The 21,201-nt window shown below is 48.9% G+C and overlaps 1 protein-coding gene across 9 annotated transcripts in view; it reads right to left on the bottom strand.

The window, feature by feature from the left end:
* Positions 1 to 21,201, bottom strand: part of GRAMD1B (GRAM domain containing 1B) — a 117,060-nt gene that overhangs the window by 23,480 nt on the left and 72,379 nt on the right. For 8 of the 9 annotated variants that reach the window (XM_017809642.1, XM_017809640.1, XM_017809641.1 and 5 more), the window contains one exon: positions 6,480 to 6,690. In XM_017809642.1, coding sequence (XP_017665131.1) covers positions 6,480 to 6,690 — 211 coding nt within the window. Of the gene's footprint in view, positions 1 to 6,479; positions 6,691 to 15,323; positions 15,350 to 21,201 lie in introns of those variants that run through there. The other variant, XM_017809645.1, reaches the window with a different exon arrangement.

The following is a 21,201-nucleotide window of genomic DNA, read 5'->3' as shown; positions in this document are numbered from 1 at the left end:
GAAGGAAATCACTACAAAAGCTAAGCAAGGGGAAAAAAAAAAAAAAAAGCTGGGATTTTTTTTTTTCTTCTCAAAATTTCAGTGCACAGCGTTTTGCATCATCTGCACATGTGATTTTTTTTTTTTTTTAATCTTTTTGTCCTTATCGTGGCATTTGGGGTGGTTGGAGAGGACAGGCCACATGTCACACTGGAGCACATGGAAAAGCTCAGCTTGGAAAGTCACACTCAGCCACTTTCAGCTGGAGGTGAGATCCACCTGCACAGGGAGGAGAAGAAGGAACAAGCTTCCCACTCCCACTCCAGTCAGGGTGGCTTTCCAATGACACTGAGCAGAGCTGACAGGACATGCAGGCATCCCCCATTTTTGGGTGGAAACACCTCAGGGCACTGCAGCCTTTGAGCACTGAGGGTGCTCAGCTACAGAGTGTCCTGCCAGGAACACGTCTCAGAGGCACAAAGCTGAGCTGTCCCCTCTCCCAGCCACGTCCACATTCCTTGGGGGAGCCCAGGAAAACAGACAAGGACAGCAGCAACATCCCACTGCATTTCCTCTCCTTGGAGCCACCTTGCTTCTGACCTTGGCAGTATTTTTCACTCTTTACACCCAGCCAGGGATATGAAGGCAAACACAAAACTGTTCTCTGCCTTGTAACAGAGAGTTTCACTCGGAGTGAAGCTCAAGCTCACAGCAACACAGAAACCACCTGCACTGGGGTGGCCCACAGAGGACACACAGGATGTTTTACCATAAAAAAGTACATTCAAAGTGTTAATGAGAGCAGACTGGACCCAAGATTTCTGTGAAGACACACTGTTTTCTCCCTGCTCTCAGTTCCCTCTGCCCCTTCCACGCCATTCCAGCAAACACAACCTTACTGGTGTCTTGGATTTCGTTCATGAAGGGTATTTTAAAACCTTGGGCTCATCTCTCAGTTTGCCTCACTGATCTCAAAACCCCACAGTTACATAGTTCATGTCACAGGCTAAAATACAGCAGTTTGATGTTAAAAAGAGGAACCCCCCCTTTCCCCAAATCCCGGGGACAGGATATGAACTGCAGGACTGAACAGAGTACAGCTCATTATCTACCCAAGGAATTTCCTCTTGCTTCCTACACTTTTCCATACCCTCCATTCATGAAGGATCTGCTTGAAGTCATCCCTCCCTGCAAGCAGGACGTGGAAAAAGGCCTTATGCAATTCAGTCTGCGCTAAAAAAAGAACCAGGGCAATTAACCCAAAGCATGCACACAGCACCTTGTCCTCGGGAGCACGGGGCCTAAGATGGAGTGGTTTTCCTGCAGGTTTGTTTTGCCATCTGTCTGCCTTTAATGAGCAAAAGGAGTAACTCAGAAGATTCCTGGGGAAAAGCAGCTCATAATCAAGCTATAATTGGCACACTTGAGGCAGAGGCACTGCTGTCACTGTGCCTTCTAAATCAGGGTGCACACGCTGTGGTGGCAGCACAGCACACCAGGATTTCACTCCCCTCTGCTGCATTAATTGCAGCAACTATTTCCCACCACCACATTTGAATTTCCCCAAATTAAGGGGCTCCTCTCTAAAGAAGCCCTGCAGGTTCTCCTTTTTTAAGCTCTTCCACCCCCCAAAAAACCCATACTGGCATCAATAAATACACTGAAATCCATAATTATCCTGGCACCCAATCCTCATCTTTTGCCTCCACCAAATGTTCTAACAGACTACAAAAAGTTCAAAGAGAAGGGAGATCGAGCCTTTAAATCTCTCTTCTATTTTATTTACCCTTTTGTTTTATACTCAGTGACAGAATATAGGGGGATGTGAACTGTGAAAACCAAGAGACAGTAAAATGGAGGAGAAAAAAAAAGAAAAAGGAAGAACATGTTTCTTACTTTGAGCAGGTTAAGTCTGTCATACTGGAAAAAGAAACCATAAGCATTAGAACTGAAAAGAGAAAATAAATAAGTAACAGAGGAATGGAGGTGCACACAGACATGGAAAAGATGGGACTGGTTTGCAGAGATGATGCTACAGGAGCAGAGAGCAGAGGAAGAGCTTTGGAGAACTTGAGCAACATGAAAACTGGAGTATTTTCCCTAAGCCTTCAATTAATGCAGTGCTGCCTCTAAATCCCTGTGGGTTAATAACCCCACATCTGACACAGTGCTGTGGAAGATCCCAGCTTTACACAGTGCAGATGGGAAGCACAGGGGCACACAGACAAAGTTCACCCTGGAGCCTGATCCAAAGGAAGCTCCCACCTTCCAGCAGCACTGGGAGCAGGATCACAGCTCACTCTCACACACTGCTGCTCCCAGGGGAACAGAAAGCTTGTGCCAAGTGACTGACATGCCACAGGGCTCCAGGAGAATCCCTAAATCCCTTCTGCTGGGGACACAGGCACAGAACGAGGAATATGTTCCAGAGCATGGAATATATTCCAGAGCCCTTTCTCCTGATCTGTGCACTTCCAAAATCTCTGCTATCCACCTCTAAACACCCGTGGGCAAATAACTCATAGAAATTAATTAAATTTATTCCCCAACCCCTCACCCCAGCCCAAAATGACCAGAATTTCATGAGCTACAACCTGAAGGGGGATTATACCACCCAGTGGGAGGGTGAATGAGAAGACACAGCCCAACTCTTCCCATCATCACACACTGAAAGGACAAGGTGCAACAGTCATAAGCTGCAGTAAAGGGAAATTCTATTTGGGTAGAAGGAAAAAGCCTGTTCACAAGAGTGGTTAAGCACTGGAGCAGGGGCTGGGGGATTTCCAGCCCTGGAGGTCTGAAAAAAGTGTCTGGCCAAGACTTTAGACTGAGCTTATCTTACCACATCAGCCCTGCTTTGAGAGAGACCTTCCCAGATCTCTTCTGACCTAAACTGTTCTACAGTGCCCAGGGCCCACCTCAAAATTCAGGTTTTCCCCTAACCTAGTTATTAACCCTCAGCATTCCTCATTAGCTGTGGGCATTGGGAACAATCTGAAGGACTTTCAACGGAGAGGAAATCACTTTTATCCTTGGGCAAGAGCAAAAGAGTTAAAAATACATATTTTGTTGTTGGCTACTGGCAAAAAAGGTGGGGTTTTCCTGAGTTTGGAAAGCTGTTCCAGAAGAAGCAGCACTACCAGTGAAAGCCTGAGGCTGACACAGACCTAGGGGTGGTTTGGTCCTTGCCACACTGGGGGACAGAGAGGAAAAGCAGGTCCAGGAGGGATTGCCTCAGGATGGAATCCAGTGCTTAAAAACTCCTGGTGAAGCGCTCCCTCTGATGGCAGCGCTGCGGCACGACAGGACACACGGACAAAAGAGGGCAAGGGACTCAAGCAGATCTGTCAGCAATTGTATAAACACAGCGTCAAACTCATGGGCTCGAGCTGTTCCATTTCATTAGCCAGACAGGTTGGAAAATCGATTCCTCCTGCAGGAGATGGCTGGGGGGAGGAGAGGAGGCTGAGGAAGGAGAGTTTAAAATCTCTGTCCTTCTCTGCTCCCTGTCTTGAACAACCACCGTCACCTAAGTGGGGAGAATCAGGGGGTTTGTTATATCTGGAATTCCTCATTTGTGCCAAAGAAAGAGCAGAGAACAGGGATCCAGCCTGCACACTGGGTTAGGCTGCACAGAGACTGGGCTTGATCATCCCTGTGGGTCCCTTCCAGCTCAGAATATCCTCTGTGTGTGTTTGTGAGCAGGGCAGGAGGCTCTGACAGGCTGGTGGGGGTCATGCCCAGGATCCCCTTCCCTCTGAGCATCACCTTCCTCACACTGGGACCAACCTGGGCTCCACTTCCCTCTTGTTTCTCTAATTGTCTCCCAGTGGGTGGGTTTTGTTCTCCCAGAAAAGCAAGGGGTGGCTGCAAGCATATCACAATTTACACACACACTGCTCTCCACCACTGTTCTTCCCACTCCTAACAAACCTCTCCACAGACATCAGTCCCACTCCTCTGCAGTTATCCAAGCTACAGTTACCAAGCAAAAGACAGCCTGTCTAAAAAAAAAGAGACATCAAGAAGCTTCCAAGAGACACCAGAACTCGTGCAAGGCCAGGCTGGCTACAAGGATCACCACCAAGGGAAGAGCCAGCCCTGCTCCCTGAGGACTTGCCTAGAATGACACCCAAGGCCAAGGCATGGATTTTGTGGGTCATGAAGCCATCCAGGCCAGTCTGCTTTTAACTTCCCCTGCACACATGTGGAAGTGCCAACAGCCTGTCTGATTTTCACACTCTTCTCAGGGCAGCACAGAGGTGTGAGATCCAACCTCAAACGATCTTATCTCCAATCCAAGCACCCACAGAGGGATCTTCTACTTGTCACCTTCCAGAGGAGCCCATGAATTCTCACAATTCATCTGGGACAGGTCTGTTCTAACAGGTTAAAGCTGGGTTCACTTGAAATCACTGATCTTTAACATTTACATCACGCAGGGAAGCGTGCAAGGGCAGTAAAGCTGAGACCACTGGCCACAAAACTGCTGTTCATCATAAAAAGCAGGGAAGAAGCTATGGAGAGCAACTCTTTTTTCTGGAAGTCATAAAGGAAGAGGAGAGAGGGAAGAGAAGGGATTATGGTTCTGCTCAACCTACCAAATCCAGGGGACTTCTCCCTGGCAAAGGCAGCTGCTCACTTCTAGGGAGGGGGAAAGCAGAACTAAAAGGCTGAAGGCAGTTGGAAGTAACTGAGGGAGCGTGATGAACAGGCCAGTTCTCACTCTGTGTGAGCAAATATTAACGAGATGCCGGGGATTTAAGTGAAACCAGCTTCCAGCTACAGGCACGGGGCTGAGCTCTGCTGGCATTCTCACAGCTGCACCAGGAGAATGCCTGTGACTGGGGTCACCACTCAGCACCTGAGTGATGAGACAATTCTACAGTGCGGGACAGGAGAGAAAAAAGAAGGCTTACTTTGGAGAGGCGCTTGTGTGACTTAATCGGAGAGAAAGCATGCAGGAATGAAAAGAGAGAAATTAGGGAAAGAAGAAAAATTACCTGGCAAATCCAGAGAAGGAAACCCCACAAATCCCAACAGAGAGCAGCATACCCCCCCTTTTCTCGTGGAAAGCACCATGAATTAAAGTTAAGCTTTAGCAGTCACTGTTTTGGTAAAAATCTCACTCCCGTGGCCTTAATTCACAGCACTTTGTGGGCCAGGGCAGTGCAACTCATGTCTGCAACTCCCCCTTAGCAAGGACACCACTTCCCTGAGAGCAGCCCTGAGTGTGGCCATAAACACAGCATGCCCTGCATCCTGCCTGCCTCCCATGCCATTCCATCCCATCCCATGGCATCCCATCCCATGGCTTGCTTTTGGGAACACAGTGCACGGGTGTCACCCGGCCCTGCCGCCCCAGGCCAGTGTTTGTAGGTCACTGTGTGCACAGGAAGCCAGGCTGACCCCGAGGGCAACCTCACAGCTCAAACGGTTCAGCTTGAAAAAACCCTTCTCCCCCCTCTTTTGAACTCACACAACTCCCCCTCAGTGGGGAGAGATCAGCTCAGCCCAGGGAATGTGGGCCACTGAATCCCGTTCCTGTGCTGAGAGAGCCCACAAAGGGCAGCAGATGAAGATTTCTCGTGTGTGACACAGCCCAGCAACAGGTCAGGCAGAGATCTAACATTCTGTACAAGCCACCAGAGTTATGCCAGAGTTCTAACTGTGAAGTTATTCAGGTTGAAATATTTCACTTCAGAAAGCTGGAAAAACACAAGTGCTCCTGACAGATGACTTAAAACACATCCCTGATAGCAGGGTTACAATCAAAGGTATGTTTGGCTCCCAAGGGCTGTGTTTCACCAGCTCCCACTGCTCACAGAGAAACCCAGAGTTGCCAAACCTGAGACCCTCTTCTGCAGCACAGCAAAGACAAGGCTGCTTCTAACATGGTCCAAGGACACAAAACCTTTCTAGAGAAAATACCACCTACCCTGGCCAAGCCAGCCCTAACACTGCACTGATCAGAAGGAATGGGCAGAGGACTGGAAAACTGATTCTGTGCAACCTGAGCCTCATCTCAGAGGGCTCAGGCAGGACTGAGAGTGCACAAGCCCTTCACAGGCTGCACAGGGGAACCTTTATTTTTTCCAAGGCGCTCGACGATCCAGATGACAAAAAGTAATTTCAACAGCTGATTTTCAAGGTCTTTCTCAGAACCACAGAGCCTCCCAGGAATCAAGGCTTTGACTACAGAGAGTGAGGCTCTGGAAGCTGTTAGGGAGCTGCAGTACCAGCCATCAGCAGCTCCTGGACTCAGGTCGCTGCGAGGATGACGGAGCTGTGCTGAAGTTTGACCCCAGCGAGGAGGACTTGACCCTACTTAGGAAAACTTGACCCCAGTTAGGAGAACTTCCAGAAATACGATGGGGGAAGGAGGAGGAGAGTTATCCAGAGGAACAGAAGGCACAGGACAGAGCCAGTGTCCTGCAGCAGGGAGTTCAGCACCGGGGACACGTGCCCACCTCGGCCGGAGCCGCTCGCTCGCTGCTCACCTTGGAGTTCTTGGCCCCACTGCGGCCTGACTGGGAGGAACAGCTCCGCTGGACACCCTGCTCCGGCGTGGAAGGGGATTTGTCTGAGGAGTGGTCCGAGCCCTTCTCCACCATGGCGTCTCCCGGGGCGTCCTGCGGCGTCGGGGAGCGGGAGCGTTTGCGCAGGATCGGGGAGCAGGCGGGAGTGCTGCGGTTGGAGTTACTGGCAGTACTGCAGGGAGGGAGGGAGGGAGAAACAGCAGGGTTAGCCACCCCCAGCTCAAAGTGAAACCAGCTGCACCCCTGCCCCGAGGTGTGCAGAGCCCACAGATCTCCCCACCAGCAGGGCAGACAAATCTGGCTTCCTGGAGCAACACGCCCAGTGAATTGGGGCTGCTGACAGTCATCATTTCCCAGTGGCAGAGGAACTGCCACAGCCTGGCAGTGCCCTTCTCCACCCACTCTTCAGCTCATCTGACCACAGACCAATGAACTCATTCTCCTGTGGGCTCCAGCAGTTTCAAGTGATGATGATCTGAGCTTAGAAAATCTAAACTTGCGCTCAAGAATGAGGGAGATGTCAGTGTTTTCTCAGCACTCTGTCCCTCCTTAACTTTCTCCTAACTGTTCTCAACAGGATGCATGACAATGGGATCACACTCTGTTAAAGGTCATCAAAACCCAAAAACGCTGGGGCACTGGGAGGGAGGTCATGATGACAGACACTGCAGTCATGAGCTCCTGTACAGAATCATCCTTTCCCACACCAGTTAGAGCTGGGCATGAGAACCTTTTGCTATAACGTGAAACACTTCATGATTAAAAAAAAAACCACCCTGAAGTTCCCCTTTCATAATGGGAAAAGTAAGACCTTCTTGAATCTTACAGAAATTATGAGACGTTCAGGAGAATGGAAATTCTCCTCCTCTACCCTCAGTAAATGCCCCAACACCTCAGTCAGAAAGTCAGTAATATACCCATTAATACAGAACAGGAAAACTCAGATTTCCTCACTGGTCCTTCTCTTTTGATGCCTCTTCTTCCTGCCAGACTCTTCATGCTACATCCATTTTCCCCCACGTCACTCATTTCCTTCAGCAGCCATATCTATTTCTGACCAGTCCAAACATCCCTGAGGCTTTTCCAGCAGCCTGCAGGTGCCAGTGGAACCTGGGCTGATCCAAGGATGGATTCTGTGCTAACTCTGCCATGCTCAGTGGTTTGGTACCCTGGTGTCTCTCAGAACCACATCTGAGTGACAGAAAAGCAGGCAACAGGGAAAGCACGAGGGAATTACAACTGCAAGGGATTGAATTAAAAAGTTGGTACAACCAGACTCTTAAGGGCTATAATTTAAGCCCAATTATCTACAGCAAACTGAAGCTTCCTTCTCACACATACACAGTGAGGTACCCAAAAGGGATCATTTCCTTTCTGAAAATCTCGAAAAGCTGAACACGTGCCTGAGGTTTCATTAATTCCCAGATAAAAATCATACCCACCCCTTACCTCTGAGGATGCCAAAACCTTTTTACACAACAGATATGAGCAGACAATGTAACACACTCCTGCAGCAGTTATCAGGCTTGGGTTGGTTTAGCACTGGATGAACTGGTCTCATAAATTAGCCTCTATTTGCTCACTGCTTGTGTAAACCCACAAGTGATGAGACTTGCCCTAAACAATCTGCAGAAAGCACACAACCATACTGCCTGTGCAAACATTGACAGAACCAGATTTCACAGGAGCTGGCAAGGGGCAAGAACAGCAGGATGGAGCCCCACAGAAACCCCAGAGAAGATGCTTTCAAGGACATGAAGTGGGGAAGTTCACACAGAAAACGGACAGAAATTGGGTTTGCAAAATGTTCTATGAGCAGGAAGCTGGACCGAGTTACAGACTCTGCTCTGTTACCTGCTTTTACTTAGAGTCATACAGCTAGAGAACAATAAAAACCTGATTGTTCAAATGCAAAGACAGGCAGAGTAATCCCAGCCTTAGCTCGGTTCTTCACAGCTCACAATTAGCAGTGGCACATCTCATGAGTGTCATATATTGTCACAGCACCTTGTCCTGTGTCCTCCCTTTCCCTGGACAAGAAACAGAAACACATGTACAGCACAACTGTGGCAACATTCAAGATTTAAGCCCTCCAAATCAGCTTTGAAACAAAAGACTAAAGAAAAGATGATCTGGACCATTCTCCCAGCAGCACTGCCTGCAACAGTTTGGGTATATCATAAAGTCAAACTATCAGGAATTTCTTAGTTATTGAAATTTTATGAAGTATCAGGTTTCTTCACAGACTTGCAGCTGATCCAGTTAAAGTGGGTGTTTCAGCTTGTCTGTCCTGCAGGAGCTCTTTCTCCTGTCTAAACCCACTTTTTAACAGCCCACCAGAGCTACATTGGTGGTACTAAAACTTCAAGTTCATCAGCAACGGTTCCAGCGATGGAAATGGTTCTGAATTGCCATTTCTAGACTCTACACAATGTAGAGTTCTAGTCAAAAACTCTACATTCTGAGGCTGTATTGGTCCTGCTTGCCCCCAGCAGCCTCGATGCAACACAAGCTGCTTTACGTGTGAGGTCCCCAAAAATACAAAGCCAGAATTTGAAGCCAGCCTTCCTGACTCACACATCACTGGACTAATCTGAACAGATGCACTAATTTTGCTTCTACAGCTCTACAAAACCTGAGCTTACCATGCACGACCTCCCTCTCACTTTCGGTTCCTGCGAGTTCATACCCCAGTTTCACTTTGGGTGTGAGCTTCATGCAACCCTATAGAGACCAAGTCAAATTCACTCAAGGGTCTATTTGCTTTCAGGTCACAGTTGTGAGATTTTTAATGCTACTCAAAGTGCAAATCACTCAAAACCAGGGTTCAGCTGTATCACGTGCATGTGAAGCTCGGATGAAATGCCCTAGAAAGTTCTGGTTTTACTCTTTTTGTGGTCTTACAAAGCTCCTCAGGTGGCTTTTTCAGTCACAGCTGAGTAACCCACACAGGGGCAGAATCAACACTAACTACCTTAAAGCTGCCATGTATATATTTGTTCATATTATCATGGCCACACATTTTGGTGCCAGCCCTGCCAAGCACAATCTCAGGCAGATTCCAGCTTCCAAGCTCGTTTTCCAGTCATTTAGCATCTCTGGCATGCTTTGAAACACTAAATCCATCCCCACAGATTGTGTTTGGGATGTATGGATTATCACCTTTGCAGGGACAGGGGGGGAAATAACTTCAAGGGCACCTTTTCTGGCTCTCCCTGAGGTCAGTGGCAGAGCCAACCAAAAGCAGGAGGGTCTGATTCCTCCTCTGGATGACTGGGAAAAGCTGAATATTTCTCCCATGAGGGGCTCCACGCACCAAGAGTCTGTTAATTCAGCCTTTCATGTCTAGGGCGGCGAGGATGGGCACAAAAAGCACCGGAGCTGCAGCTCCATCCCCCTCTCCTGCCCCTGCCCCGAGCCCCTCCAAACTGCTCCTGCTCATTCCCCGGAGTTTGAATCCAGCCCAAGGCACAGCCATGACGAACGCTTTCTGCAGTTGCCATGGCGACCGAGGCCTCGCAATTGAACCAGGAACCGGGCGCCTGAGATGCCAAAACGGCCTGACCCACTTTGAAAAAAAAAAAAATAATAGTAATAAATAATGCTTTAGAGCCCTAATTGCCCAGAGAGCATTCAGGGCCTCACATCCCCCCCTGCAGCGGAGCCCTCAGCGGGTGCAACAGTTTAAGTGAGGGACAGAACACACAAACAAGCCCACCTAAGCTGCAGCCCCTCGCTCCCAGGGGAAACCCTGCACGGAATATGTGAAAGCACAGAAGGGCTGATTCCGTCTCCTTGGTTTATGTCCTCGCTGTGCCTAAGAAAAAACCACCTTGTCCTGGGGTTGGAGCCGCAGGAAAAAATGCCACGGGACGGGAAAGGGCCAAACTCTGCTCAGACGTGGAGGAAAAGCCTCGGTGTCTGGAGCAGCACAGCCTTTCAGAGTCTGAAAGGGTCTACAAGGAAGCTGGAGAGGGACTCTGCTTGGAATTGTAGTGGTAGGACAGGCAAACTGAAAGAGGGCAAGTTCAGGTTGGATATATGGAAGGAATTCTTGCTGGGAGGGTGGGGAGGCCCTGGCACAGGTTGCCCAGAGAAGCTGTGGCTGCCCCATCCCTGGAAGTGTCCAAGGCCAGGCTGGAGGGGGCTTGGAGCATCCTGGGCTAGTGGAAGGTGTCCCTGCCCATGGCAGGGGGAGGACCAAGATGATTTTTAAGGTCCCTTCCAAACCAAAGCACTCTGTGATTCTACGAGCTTTTCTTCAGGTGGTGAAAAAGGACAAACACTTGGCAATGCACAGACAAGCCACCTGGTCACCCTGGGACACGAGGCAAGACACAGAAAGGCCACACTTCCTCCTCCAAAAGAGTATTTTCTGTAAAGATGTGGACCAGCTGACGAACAGAGACTTCACCAAGCAGTCACTTCTGGGAAATGCTACAGCTTGTACTCCACAAGGGAAGCTTGGTGGTTTTACAGCTACAAAGGAACCCTGAGGACTCTGTGCAATGCTCTCACGGAGAACTCAACAAGAAACCTGCCTTAGTTCGAGTCTGTTAAGTAAATTCTGCAGGAATGACATTCAAGCAGCTCTGAACTGACAGGAAAGTCTGTCCATCCTACCAGATCTGAAACAACCACCCTGCCTGCCACTGCTACACAGCCAGCCCTGGGCTTGAGACAACCACCTTGCAACAGTTCTTCCCCAAATTTTGGGTGCCCCAACAGCCAGGAGCCACCCTCCAGAAGAGCACTGTCACAGCACCACTGGCTACAGCTACACTGCAGGACAGCAGCTCAGTATTCTCTCAGGTAGGGACACACACTCAGATTAGGAGGACACACAGCAAATCCATTGGAACCTGCCAGTTGCAGGATGTGAATTAGAATTCAGCCAGAAGTAATCACTGTGCTGCCAAAGGGTTTGCAACAAGGGCAGATCATCTAAACAAGCAGCAGCTCCCCGTACACTGTGATCACCAGCTTCTCAGAGGGTTTCTTCCTCAAGAAAGTCCTGATCTGGAAAGCTACTTGGCCTCCAAGTCCTCAAAAGAACCTGCTTTATAAGAGTAAATCTGCAGCTGCTCAGGTCTCCTTGCAGCCCGTAGCACCCACCTGATGGAAGGCTCTTCAAGGCCCCAAGTTTGTGTTACAAAATCAAGCTTAATTCTGAAAGTGCTGAGCACTGTGTTCCCAAACCAGCAAAGCAGCACCTATTTAAGCACATATTTACCTCTCTGTGTCTGAGAACTATGGGCTGTGCACACAAAGTCAAGCCTGTGCCTACACACTTTCCTAAACACGACCAAAAGAGATCCCCGAGCATAAAACAGAACTGCACTGGGAAAGTCTTGAAAAGGGCAGGAAAGGCTACAAGGTCAAGGAGGCACCTCAAGCCTGGCTGCAGCACAAAAAGAGTTAATTCTCCTCAGAAACAGCCACTAAGGGGGTTAATTAGACGCCTACAAAGATACTTTTCTGCAATACAGTCTGACATCAGTGCAAAAAGAGGAGATTCAGAACCTCATTATGCAGTCTCCCAAACAGCAAGCAGATGGTAACAACTTTTGATCACCAACCTACACTCGCTTCAAATTGATAATCCAAGAATGAAAACCTCCATATATCCTTCAGCAATCCCCTGGGCTCGCCACTGCTCTACAAGCAATAACAGAATGCTCTGCTTCTATTACATCTCCCAGCAAGAGAGACAAGAGAGAAAGCAATAAATCAAAAAGCAATGACACCTGCAGGGCTGTAGAGAAACTGAGCGTTTCATGACAACTGCTTTGAAGAGAATAGTAAAAATAGCCTGCCTTCTGCATGGTTTTGGGTAGGAAAGTCCATCCTTGCTTAAGATTTTCTCGGTGTGTTTCGATGTTTCCCAGAACGGGTGTCCTCCGGTGACATTCAATCGCATGTTTACATATTCATGAAATAAAATTAATGCAATTATTATGCCTCAGAGGATTAGCAAATCACTGCAAGCATTAGGAAGGAATTTGCCTTCTGCCCACATGCAGCAGTGCGAGGCTGGTCAGCTGCATTATTAACCATGTCATTGTGTCTCTCTGAATCACCCGATCCCGGTTACCACGAGAGACGGACGATCAACTCCATGGACATGGCTCATCTCCTACAGAAACTCCCACTGTGCTGGGTTGGAAACAACCTCTCCACTGCTCCCTTCCTGCTTGGAGTTACTGCAAAAATGCCAAGAAAACTGGACAATTTTTTTGGAACCAGAACCAGACTGATCTGAGTAATACTGTCTGATAACACAAGTCACGATTTGGAAAGGGTCGTTCATCTGCAGAGAACCACCACATGTGATAAATCACACCCTGAACCCCTCCACCACTGGCAAATTAATAATTCCATTTGCTCCAAAGGAAGGCAGACCACATGAAACACGGTACAGTGGGTAATACAAAGAAATCTGGGAGGCAATAAAGGGGAAATAGCACGAAGCAGGAATTTCACATCCCTCTGAAGCTGAGGGTGGTTCAGACACAGCCCCAGTGTGGTTACCTGCAAGTCACCCAGCTGAGCTTCCAAAGGAGGAACAGATCCAGGCTTTGTTCCCTCTCCTCCCCACCTCAATGTCAGCATTGCCCTTAACAGCAAGAACTGCAATATTTGGTGCTGCCCTCCAAAATCTCTGAGCCTGGAACTTGGGGAGAACAGAGCTCAAAAGTCTTGTTTAAAAAATAAATCTAATTACCAAAGACTCTGTTAAGCCATCTTGGATGTGAAGAAAGTTTTGAAAACTTGACAACTCAAAGAATAAAACGTAAAATACATCCAAGCATGTTTATTTTAATCCTCATTATTTCCAAGCTAACACCAAAATCTTTCAGTGGTTTGGGGACTCAGCGTTGCTGCCACACATCAATCCGTGTGCATTGTTCCAAGAGAGGGTGAGAAAATTGCAATACAGCACTAAACAGCAAGTGATAAAGATCCAGGCTCATTTTTGGATGAGGATGTAGGTGTGATCCCAGATGACCTCAAGAAGAGCCCAACAACTCCTCCGTGCTACCCATCACCTGCTATAACTTCAGTAAGGCTGGGAGGCCCCTGGCCTTTATCCCCAGCACAGAGATTGTCCCCCTGAACACATTCCAGTCTTGTGGCAGCAGGTTTAATAAACCCCAGATTAAAGAACATCTCCCAGACAGAGTGGGGGCGGACAGGGATATTGTGCATCTCAGGAGCAGAAGACAAAGCTGGAGCTCTGCATCTTCCCACTCACTCCCACTGCTCCTCAGCATCAGCTTTTGTAAGTTCATGGAAGATGTGATCTTCAAAGCTGGGATCAAATCGATTTCTTTTGTTCATCCCTTACTGCTGCCTCCCTTTACCATTCAGAAAACAGCAATGCAACAATTCCACATCCCTCCCCCTGCTATCTCCATGCCATTGGCTCTCCTTTGCTCTATCCATGCAGCAGCACCGTCCAGCTCCAAGTTAAAACTAGAGAGGGTCAGGGGCTGCAGCTGATCCTGGGAATAGTAAGACCCCCTCAGTGCAAGAGTCACACACAGTCCTTTGTCCTGAGGACCTGCTTCAGGCTTGTCCCCCCACCCGGCACATTCTCACTTGCTCCATCCAGCTGCTTATCAGTGGCACGGGCAGCTGGGGGCTTCCCATGTTTGGCACCCAAAGTTACTGCACTGCTGTAAAATATACCCCTAAGATCTGGCTTGAAGTTTCCTCCTGTCCTACTGAGTCCAAATCACAAGCCCCATCCCAAATCCACCAGCTCCAGAAGGAGCTCTCCTGCAGATGCACGTGATTTAATGAAGCAAGGAAACAGGAATATATTCCCTTTTCTGAATCGTGATTTCCACGATGGACAGGATAATGCTAGTCACCAGTAATCTAAGAAAAAGCAGTGTTTTAGGGGATTCGGCAGATTCTCGCTGCCTATAAACACAGAGAGTGCAATGAATTAAATAAATAAATAAATAAATACTGAAAAATAAATAATGAAAAATAAAAAGCCACCTGTACAGAGTCTGGAGCAGAGCCTGAAAAACAAACCCTGCCTCTCCCCATCCGTGCAAATACACAACCACAGAGAGGAACAGAGCGGAACCGTGGCATCCGTGCGAGGGCTCCGAGCCCTTTTCAAAGCGAGGGAGCACATGGGCAAACAAATACACCATATTCCTGCAGCAGCTCCGGCTGCTCCTGTGACGCATTGCCCTGTTCATCCCACCCCGACCCCCCTCCCTGGACCCAGATGTGATGGGAGGGATAAGTGTCCCCTTGGGGATGGGGGAGACGGGGAAGGAGGAGGGTGAGGGGAATGAAAGCTAAAAAGAGAGAAAGGAAGAATGAAAAGGAAAAAAAAAAAACAAACGGCCAAAAGGGATCTGCTCATCGGGTCGTTTGCGACAATCGAAAAGGCTGTTTTAGCAATTCCGCTGCAGGAGAGGGAAAGGCACGTGCGGGGTGGGGGGAGAGAACAAGGGGGAGGGAAATAAAAAAAATTCAAATTAATAAGTTTTTTTTTTTTTTTTAAAAAAAAAGGGAGAGATCAGCCGGCGGAAGGGTAAAACGAGACGAAGCATCTCTGCAACATGATGTCACGCTGCCTGCTGCTGCTGCTGCTGCTTTCGAGTCCCCCGAACAGAAAGGAGCAGCAGCAACAACCAACATGGACTCCGGGTTTAATCTGCCCGGGGAGCGCAGGGCGGACGGGCTGGGGAGCGGCGTGCGGGGCACAGCGAGGACACACAGACAGACACACGGACAGCCCGAGGCGGGGGCAGCGCGGCCCCGGTCCCGCGCACTGACCTGGCAGCCATCGGGGCCGGCGCGGGGCTCATTCATTCAGGCGGCTCCGTGCGCGGAGGGTGGGCGGGTGGGTGGGCCCGGCGGCGAGCGGGGAGGGTTTCCCACCTTCCCGCACCATCTCAGAGCCCTTCCCCGGCGCTCCCCGAGCCCCCCGCCCGCCCCGCCGGGGATGCTGCGCCCGCTCCGGCCATGGCCGAGCCTCCCCCGCCAGCCCCCGCCCCGCTCTTTGTGGCGCTGCCGGTGGTGATGAGGATGTCGGTCGGTGCCTGTTCCTGTCGCTGGCAGCGCTTTCACACACTCCCGCACGCACAGACACAACACACACGGTCGGTGCCTGTTCCTGTCGCTGGCAGCGCTTTCACACACTCCCGCACGCACAGACACAACACACACACACACACAGCACACGCGTGCGCAGCCCCGGCGCTGCCTTTTACATAATTCATCCCCCTCCGTGCCTTCCTCGCTCGCAGCCACCCCGGAAAACCGGGAGAAAACCGGGAGAAAACCAGCCCTAACGCTACACCCCCCTAACCCTTCTCCCTCTCCCAGGGTCTCCTCCTCGCGCCCGCGGCTTTTGGGATGCTGCCCGTGGAGTTGAACAGAGTTGGGAGCCCGCAGGCTGGGGACATGCCCGTCCCTCGCCGTGCACACGCGCTGGTGGGAGAAAACACGTTTCAAAACCTGTCAGCGTGTCAACACACGAACAGCCAGGGAAATTAAACCCTAATTAACCGGTGGAGTGGATTATCTACACGCTCGTTCAGAATTAAGGTGACCTCAACTCCATTTAGCTTGCTCCGACCAGGGAGCTAATTTGGTTTCTTTTTTTCCCCCGTGCCTATCCATGTGTAAACAGGCCTGGGATTTTTAAAGAAACATTATCAAGCGAAGTTTACGACTCTACAGCTGCATTAGTACGTGGTGTTTCTTTGAGGGACACACCACTATATCCCTACACATCTGCTCATGGACATCTTTATTCCAGAAATAAGGAGGAGGGTTCCAGTCCCTCTCAAGGGCTCTCACGGTACAATAAAAATTATATAGACTGAAGGGTGACTAAGAAGAGAGCAAAACAATCAACTGGCTTGCACTCTTCCTTCCAGGATATGAAATCAGACCTTGTGTGAACAAGGGAATAGAGCAGAACGACCTGGACTGGAGCACAAATGTCCACGTGTGGAATTACACTGCCTTATTTTACTGTGGATGCTGTGAATGGCCCCCTCAGGGACTTACTGCTCCCCCACTGCTAACAGAAGGAGCTTAAGTGATGCCTTAAGTGATGCCTTAAGTGATGCAAACACTCCTCACTCTGCCCTTCGCTTGCCTGTGTTGCATTTCACCCCTTCCACACACAGGGTTGGCCATTTTCTCTTCTCTTTACAATCAGTCACAGCTTTAAGTGCCAATTCCCAAAAGAGCATCTTTCCAAAAGGCTGATTATCCATCATTTTGCTCTAATCAAAAGCGGTGGGAGCAGGAAGTGCTCTGCTCTCAAGCACATCAGTGCTCCAGCAGACTCCCATCACCGTGCAATTCAAATGCTGCACAGGATTTTAAAGTGAAAACACCATCACCAAACCCGTTTTTATCCGGGTACTACAACAGCACCATCCCCTTGGTATTGCTCAGAGGATACACCCAGTGTGTTCACGGTGTGTGTGCCACTGTTTTAAGAAGTTAAACGATCCCTCGCCTTGATGTCAATTTTGTTGTTTCCAACGCTCACCGAAGTTTGTCGGCTGGAGAATTTACAAACACGTTTAAAGGAAATGGCATTTGTAACACACAAACTTTCCCATCCCCTGTGCCCAGTGCAACAGCACCCCAGATCCGAGGACGGTGTGATTCCCACGGAAATGCGTGTCCAGGATTGTATCCAGGTTCGATGAGTGTATAATGTGGATTACAGAGGGCCCAGATAAGAGCAACCACTAAAGGCTCTGAATCCATTCAACACAGACTGGAGGCCAAGGTTTCAGTGATCACCTGGAACACCCGTTGGATCACACTGGGGAACAGATGAAAGTGCTGAAAGCTGAAGCTTTCAGACAAATTCTCACTAGACAAGAGAGACCTATTTTTGGAAGCAAACAAAACTACCCACTGTAACTAATTCAAGGCTCAATTATCCATCTGTGGCAAACATTATTATGCAAGGGTTTGTCTTCTGCTAAATACTGTTCTGTACCATGAACCAGAATCAGTTCAGGCAAGTCTTATGCCTTGCATCCAACAGGACTCAAGAGTGACATATCTGAATGGTCCCATTTTGGTTTACAGTCTATGAATCTTTCAGGGTTTTTTTTTTTTCTTATGGCTTTCAGAGAAAGTGAGAAAATAGTTAAAACTGTGATTCTCAGCCCCTACAAATTTTGATATGTTTTGTCTGAATGACTATTAAGGTTTGAACAAAATGCTATTTTCCAAAAGTCACAAGAGTTACACTGACCCAAAAAGCCCTGATGAAACTGAGATCTGGAACAATGGCAAACACACAAAGGCTCAAAGCAGTCCATGAAGAGGTAGGATAAATTCAATATATGAGATTAAGACTAATTCACTCTTCAGACTGACAGGAGGGAAGATGAATCAAACAAAAGTTCTGCTTCCAAAAGCACTGTAAGAGCAGGAGTAAAACTGCAAGACTTACTTAAAGAAAAGCTCCTTAGGCTTATCTGCCATGGCGTGCAAGGGGCAAAGTTATGGGTAATTTAGAAAATCACGTGGCACCTCAAATGCTTTGCAAACCTCAGCAGATCTGCAAAATTCCCCCCGGAACTTTAGGAAGGACTGACGCTCTTGTTCCATTTCTGGGTCTTTGCAGCACCGTTCCTGGCACTTTGAAGACAGCTTATTTCATGGTGGTAATACTGAGATAGTACTGAAGTGAGGAGAGGATGTTTCAGGAAGCTCTTAAGATGTTAAGGATGTTTAAGGACCATGAGGCTACACGTTCCTGTTTCGTTCAAGAGCTGCAGGACACACTTTACCTGCACATGTGTCAGCCCCTTGCCTCGGTGTTCAAGACTCCAGACAAGCACTAGGATGTTGTTTTGGGTGTGAAGGACAGCTTTAGGAGGGCCTGACTGCTGAGCTGTGTGTGGCAGGACATGGCCCCACACCACAGCCTGACCACCACAGCCTGACCAAGCCCTGCAGAAGGTGCAAAGCCATAAATGAGCACAAAGGATGCTCTAATTCAGGGCATGCCTGTGTCAGGCTCCTCAGTGTCCAGGAGCAGTATCTTCCCTGCCTGCTGGAGCTGCTGGAGCAGTGGCAGGGCTGTTTTCTGCTCCGTTGTCTCAGGCCCAGCAGTAACACAAGCACACTCATGCATTTTGCATCCCTTGCATCTCCCAGCTCAGAGGAAATGAGGCACTGTCCGAGTAATTAAAGCCCGGGGCTGATGGCTGATGATAGATACGTGTGAGACAGAGCAGGGCCTGAATGCCCAGGCCATCCAGTGGGTTTGAGATCAACTCTATACCCACCTGGAGCAATCTTACCTTCCCTGTAAGCCACACCAGGGATACAGAAACAAAAAGAAGCCTTTGAAAGTCTGTCTGCAGAATGTCAGGGAACAATGAGCGCCCGGATTTGAAAACACACAAGGGTTTCTCATTTCCCCTTCCCCAATAATTCTTTGCCCACTTTTAATAAGTTCTGTTTTGAAAATGCAGTTATCCCCCAGCATCTCTACTTTTCAGCTGAGTCTAGAACAGAACCAAAGGACACAACACCTTCCTTGTACTTTTGGGCTCGTCTTCAAAAAGGCACATCAGATATGTCAAGAAACCACGTCCTGAGGGAAAACTCAGTGCTGCAACCTCAAGATCTGCAAGTAGGATTAGCATTAGTGGGCAACTGATGCATCTGGGTGGGAATTAGTGTTTTGCAGGTGGTTTTTTTGCTCGTGCCACTGCTGGAAACCCTCTTTCACTCTGAATGGAGGGACTCCTGAATGCAAAGCATGGCCCAGGGTGAGTTCTCCCACTAGGAAATGTGGTTGTGTTCATTGAGCATCCTTCCAGCCTCCAGTGGGTGCTACTCCTCAAACCCCACAGGATTCTCACCCCCTTAAAGCAACAAGGAGCACTGCCAAAGCTCTTCCTTTTGCCTTGCAATGAAAATGGGCTCCTAGACAGGTACCAGACCGAGCAAGAGTCTTTTTAGAGCACTCTGAGCTGACAATTGCATTTTCCTGGAATGAGATACAGTGGCTGCTAAGAGCTCATGGATTCCTACAGTAGTGGGGGGGAAGGAGGAGGGAATCATGTGCTCACAGGCATGGGGAGGAAGAGGGGGAGGAGGAGAAACAAGGAGAGAGAGAACAAAGTGTCAACATCTTAACTGGGACACACAAAGAGCCAGTTCTTAAGTAAGAACTTAATCCAGGATTAACAAGAGGTCAGCTACCTCTGCAAGGAGACTGCACTAAAAGGAGCTAATTAGCTCTCCTTAATTGCACAAAAGAAACCACACAGAATTAAAGGCATTCACAAGTAGCAGATCCCACCTCACCCAGGAAACACAGCCCTACCTGTTGTCCCCAGCACCATCCTCAAACAATCAGCACGTGGAAAGCCAAAAGCAGGAAAAGGTGCAATGATGTTGGGGAAAAGGCTGTGGGGGTTTAGGCTCAGCACCAACAAGTGCTGGAGTGAGAGCTGGAGCCTACACCAGCCAGGACAAGTGGTTTTAGCACAGATGTTTAGACAGGATCTTTCCAGTTCCACCACATGTGGAACTGCCCAAAACCCCTGCAGTAACTACAGCTATCACTTCCACAAACAGTATTGTCCACGAGGATATTTAATGCAGTTTTAGCCCTCTTTCATTCAGCCTGATCTCTGAAAATGAGGAGGAGCCACTCAACTTTGCTCTCTGGAGGTTGAGACCAACAGAATGCCACCCCAACGTGGGCAGGCACTGCACCCTGCTCAGGACCAATGGAGAGCACACAGCATCGTGGACAGGTCACAGCTCCAGGCCTGGAAACCACCAGCCTGGAATGATGCAGTGGGCAAGGCTGGCTGGGCTGACCCCCCACCAATGCAGTGTCTCCAATTTCTAATCATATTTTACAAAGACACACATCTTAAGTCCTCAGCCAGCTCCCACTTGATACTAAATGCATCTCTTTTTCCTGTGAAACCATTCCATGTTCTGTTCTCCTGCACTGATGATAAGCTGGTGCATATTTTACCCCAGAAGCCCTTGCACTGCACTCACAGATAATGTACACAGCAGTCAGTGCACTTGAAAATGAAGATTAACAAGCACATCAATAACACTGCCAGATGTCTCTGAGATGGAGCACTAATAAAAGTAACTCCAGGATATATTTTCCAGCACTGAGGGCAAGGCACTTGCAGGCAGACCCTCAGGAATTACAGTGAAAGGTATGAAGGTGAGAGGCTGCACTGATTTCAGACCCTACTGCCATCATAGGATCACCTCCAACCACCAGGGTCAGAGTGCATCCAGCCAGATCAGTGCCCAGTTTAAGAGAGGATGAAGGAAAAGCAGAACAGGTTGCCAGGGGAGGTTATCCTACACACAAAGAAAACAGCAGAAACGGGAGACCACACTAATTACAGGTCCCTGTGGAGTCATTACAGTCCTGCCTCCATTATCTATTTATCCTTCTTTTCTTCCCTCAGGCCAGTTAAATGCCATGCCACTGTACAGTGACTTTGCAGAGGTGGCCACCAGGGGACAAGCAGCAGCAAAATTTCACCTCAAACCCAACCCAACCCAACTCCTGTTCTTTGGATGCCACTCCAAATACAAGACAGTCACCTCCCCCCTGCTCCCAGGAACCCTCACATGTGCTGCTCCTGTGTGAACTCAGTGCAAAGAGAGGGTT

Source organism: Lepidothrix coronata, unplaced genomic scaffold (genome assembly GCF_001604755.1).
Source record: "Lepidothrix coronata isolate B3197 unplaced genomic scaffold, Lepidothrix_coronata-1.0 Scaffold27, whole genome shotgun sequence".
Classification (NCBI taxonomy): Eukaryota; Metazoa; Chordata; class Aves; order Passeriformes; family Pipridae; genus Lepidothrix; species Lepidothrix coronata.
The sequence above is the reverse complement of the archived record's forward strand: the minus strand, read 5'-3'. Positions and strand labels throughout refer to the sequence as shown.